Source organism: Priapulus caudatus, unplaced genomic scaffold, assembly GCF_000485595.1.
Source record: "Priapulus caudatus unplaced genomic scaffold, Priapulus_caudatus-5.0.1 Scaffold778, whole genome shotgun sequence".
In the NCBI taxonomy this organism is placed as follows: Eukaryota; Metazoa; Priapulida; class Priapulimorpha; order Priapulimorphida; family Priapulidae; genus Priapulus; species Priapulus caudatus.
In genome coordinates this window covers 76,430-81,011 of record NW_014577839.1, presented here as the reverse complement: position 1 = coordinate 81,011, position 4,582 = coordinate 76,430, and the positions used below count along the sequence as shown (strand labels likewise).

The following is a 4,582-nucleotide window of genomic DNA, read 5'->3' as shown; positions in this document are numbered from 1 at the left end:
CTCGTCCTCCTCCTCCTCTCTCTCTCTCTCTCTCTCTCTCTCTCTCTCTCTCTCTCTCTCTCTCTCTCTCTCTCTTCTCTCTCTCTCTCTCTCTCTCTCTCTCTCTCTCTCTCTCTCTCTCTCTCTCTCTCTCTCTCTCTCTCTCTCTCTCTCTCTCTCTCTCTCTCTCTCTCTCTCTCTCTCTCTCTCTCTCTCTCTCTCTCTCTTTCTCTGCTCTCCCTACACCCACCACTCTCACTATTTCTCTAAATCTATCTCTATATTTCATTCAATGTTTTCATTCTTACCTTCAGTCATGAGATCGGCAGATAATCGCATTCGATTACTCAGCAGATTTCGTTCGGGTCGAATCACGATCAGTTCTTTGCCGGCGCCTTTGGCGATATCATATGGAAAATCTGGCACCTCTTCGCCTGTGTTTTTTTAACATAAACGAACGGCTTATACAGCATACATCCTGAAAGCGCACGCGAAACGCGATACTTCCGCTTTAACCTTTAATAAGCCACCTTAATTACTAGGTGTACGGTAAATAAAAAATTACGCCAAATTTTTACAAATAATAAGTAGAAATATATAAGCAAGTAAGAACATTTAATAGTTATATAGTAAAATTTAAGTAAGAATATATATATATTTAATAAAAATATAAGGTTGTATCACTACATATTGACAAATATAACATCCGATGATGATGCTAACTGTAAGAGCATTTTGATGGACGAGTGAGATGCGCTACGTTTTCACCGCCTTCTTCTGAAATATGACCAGATAACATGAAACTTGTTTACGCTAATAACTCTGATATCAAGACTAGACAAAAAATTGTGATAATAATGAAACATTATTATTATTATTATTATTGTTATTATTATTATTATTATTATTCTCATAAACTACTACTGATATTAATCATAGAACACATATATACCCAGATTATGCCAGAGCAGAATAATTCTGTATATGAACGCCATCTTGGAGTAGTTAGTCAGTACCATGCGCAGCAGGTCATTGCGTCGATACGTCATCATGACGACAGTGAATCTAGGTACGGCCGCCTGCCGCGTTCTTGGCGGCGACGCATCGACGGTCCGGTTACTGGGCTTTGCGTGGGTAGCTCTTCCGTCCCGGTAACCGGTTAGGTGCGTCCTGTCGCCACGGGGCGCGACACCGACGATGGACAAATACTGCAGTAGATACGCGACGCAAAACAGCAGCGCGACGACGCAGTAGATGACGCGTAGCCGTCGGCCGCGCATCTCGCGTGGAACCGCTGCTGATGCGCGCAGACGCGCCGGGATATGCGGCTACCCGCGTGCGCGTAACGAGAGTAGCAGACGGAGCTGGAGAGTGTAGGTGAGCATGCGCACACCGGCGGGGTCGATGCGACGAAACCTGTCCCTAGATAACCTGTCCTAAGTTCAGTTAACCCGAGATTGCGTAATAGCTGTTGAGCTACTATGCAACAAAAATGAAAGAATGTGGGCTGGTAAATGCGGTGTCATGTGCGTTCGAGCGTGCGATCGTGCGTTCGCATGCCATATGTTTGTGCGTGTGAAACGCGGGGATGCTGAGCTCCGACCAGTTCCACAGCAGATTCATTTTCTTTTAGGCATACAGCCAATTCGCTCCTTTCAAGCGCGAAACGCCAATGCTTTTTTGCATTGTCTATGTTGCATCTACGACCCGGTTGTATCGAACGAGCTAACCATTCCTCTCTAAAGTTCCAGCTTCACTATCCTGTGCTCATGGACGCGCCTCATCTGGACGCCTTGTCAAGCATCCGCGCAACGCATCTTTGTCACGATAGGGGTAAGTACGCCTTAATGTTGATGTTTTCTTCTCGTTGTTCTTGAGGTTATGAGGTTATTTACACCGCGGCATGTAACTGTCAACGCAGAACTATTAACGTTATACATGTGCCGTAAATATATGCGCCGTATATATTATATCAGTGAACAAAGACATTATTATAGCCCGTTGTCAGAAACATCGTAAAGATAGGGCTAATGTGAATGCTAAGATAACGCTTACAACTAATGTGAGTGTTACGAGAGTAGCGTTGACGGAAACGCATCGCAGCTATGAGAATACTTACGACAACAGGAACTTCATAATTTGCTGTCACACGGCTGCTGATTGGATGAGAGTTAATCACAAACTCTAATTCATACACATTTATTGTACATTTTCGGTACACGATCTGTAGATAAGTGGTGTTTCTGACGTGGTTTTCATGAAAACACATGTTTTACTAATTTATTTAAAATATCATATCACTATTATGGCAATTCTTCGTGTAATTGCGTTATTTTCATCTTGATTTCTAAGTTACGAGAGGGCTACGATCTCGTAATGTTAAGAGGAGATTTGCTGGGATTTTTCGTTCTCTCGTGACTTTACGATGTTTCTGCCAACGGTCTAGGAGGCAATGTTAAGACTAATGTTAAGATTAATTTTGTTTCTGACAACGGGTCCCTGACCTTTGCCTGTAGTAATAGTAATAGTAATAATAATAGTAATAGTACTAGTAATAGTAATAGTAATAGTAATAGTAATAGTAATAGTAATAGTAATTGTGAAGCGTGCCGGATGGCCTATAATAAGGAGGCAATGCCTAACCACGTTATGAGTTATAGGTAGCCATTTTAATAATGCTCATATGTTGTTATGTGACGTCATCAACGATGTACATATATGGTACATGAATCTGATATCGTAACAGTAATAGTAATCTATATAATAATTTGAGTAGTGTCGTTCTGTTTGTTCCTGCATAACTTATAAGCGCGTGCACGAATCCGGCTGAAATTTTTCGTGCTTCATTCCTACGCATCAGGTTCGATTGTAACACTTTTCTTTTTGTTATTTATTGGGTTTAATGTTTAAAAAAACCATATTTCGAAAATCTATTGGAAAATCTTTCTGGAAAACATGCACGATTCAGTTCACTTCCGCTAGGTGTGCTGGCGTAAACTTACAAACACCATAGATATAATACAACACGTGTTGTATATATCTATGCAAATACCCAACGACAGACTGACTCACAGACTATAATTAAAACAGTAGTCTATGACGTAAATGTACAGTGGTTACGCTGGGCACACACAATGGCTGCAGTATCAAGTCTTCCCCCACCACATTGCTCGTGCTAAGCCCATACCATGTTTATATATGTATATTTACCCATACATATATATATACCCATACTATCTATATAATTATGTATGTATATATATATTATAATATATGTGTGTGCGTGTGTGCGTGCGTACGTATGTGTGTGTGTATTTGTGTGTGAGCGTGTGTGTGTTATAAATATGCTCTGGTAGTGGGGAGCGAACTTGATTCTTCAAGCAGTGGGCACACGCGGCTTTGGCACCGGGCGTGGTGGCGTGATTTTGCCTGCTAGGCTACTAGAGTACTTATTATATGCGGGGAAGCATCAAGGTATGGTTTATATGTATAATTAAGAACTTTAGTAGCGTTAAATTGTTCACAAACCGTTGCTACCGCGTTACGTGCGTGTATCTCGCGTTGTACCCGCTGTACGTTTGTGCCGTAGTACCGCGTGCACGTGCTGTTGTACCCGCGTGTACGCTGCCCTCGTGTATCGGTGTGTACCGTGCGGGTAACCCGCGTGTACGGTGCGTGTATCCGCGTGTACCGCGTAGTACGTGCGTGCTACCTGCGTGTACCCGCGTGTACATTGTGTGTATCTGTTGTGTACGCTGCCCGTGTACCGCCGTGGTACGTCCGCATCGTATCCGCGTGCTACCGCGGTACTGTTGCGTGGATCGCTGTACGCTGCGTGTACGTGCGTGTATCCGGGCGTAGCACCCGCGCTGTAGTGCGTGTACCGCGCGCACCGTGCGTGTTATACCCGCGTGACCGTGCGTTGCTATCTGCTGTGTACGTGCGTGTATCTGACTGTACGTTGCGTGCTAACCCGCCGTGTAACTCGTGCGCTGTACGTGCGTGTACGTACGTGTATCCGCGCTTTCCCCGCGCGAGTGTACCGCGTGTACGTGCGCGCTGTACGTTGCGTGTGTTACGTGCGCTGTACCCCGCGTGCTACGTGCGTGTACCCGCGTGCACGTGCGTGCTACCCGCGGTGCTGACTGTATGGGGTTTGTGGTGTCTCGCCTTTTCGCTTTTGGTACGTCCTCTGTTTTATAACGTGCGTATACCCCGCGTAGCCTCTACGTGCACGTGATCTGCGTGCTACGCGTGCGTGCCTACCTCAGCTGCAACCGCGCTGCAGCCGCAAGTAAGAATCAGCGGACCCGTGACTCGCTTGACCTGCCTAGCCTATTGGTCCGCGCGTATACATTAGGAGCCGGTGTGGAACTTGACACAGGCCCCCGACCGCACACGGTGGTGGAATCTGCCCACACGTGGAAGAAAATATCAAAACACGGCTGCTGATATTTTTCCACACGCAAGAATCGCTAGGATAGTCTGTAGTTTCTGCACCGCGCACACGCCACCGTGTGTTTTTGTGCTGCGCCCATCAGCACCGCGGCTGGCCCAGCATGGCGCAGCCCACAAAACAACACCGCTGTGCGGCAGGCTTTAC

The 4,582-nt window shown here is 45.6% G+C and overlaps 2 protein-coding genes across 2 annotated transcripts in view; one reads left to right on the top strand and one right to left on the bottom strand.

Annotated features, from left to right (window-relative positions):
* LOC106813470 overlaps nt 1-1,259 on the bottom strand; it is a 28,403-nt gene extending 27,144 nt beyond the window's left edge. The window contains exons 1-2 of the mRNA XM_014817607.1: nt 932-1,259; nt 327-413 (exon numbers count right to left, since the gene is read on the bottom strand). Coding sequence (XP_014673093.1) covers nt 327-413; nt 932-1,259 — 415 coding nt within the window. The remainder of the gene's footprint in view (nt 1-326; nt 414-931) is intronic.
* Nucleotides 1,260-1,457: 198 nt separating this feature from the next.
* The window catches only part of LOC106813469, a 23,422-nt gene continuing 20,297 nt past the window's right edge, over nt 1,458-4,582 (top strand). The window contains exon 1 of the mRNA XM_014817606.1: nt 1,458-1,812. Within this exon, the coding sequence (XP_014673092.1) occupies nt 1,671-1,812 (142 nt within the window). The 5' untranslated portion in view covers nt 1,458-1,670. The remainder of the gene's footprint in view (nt 1,813-4,582) is intronic.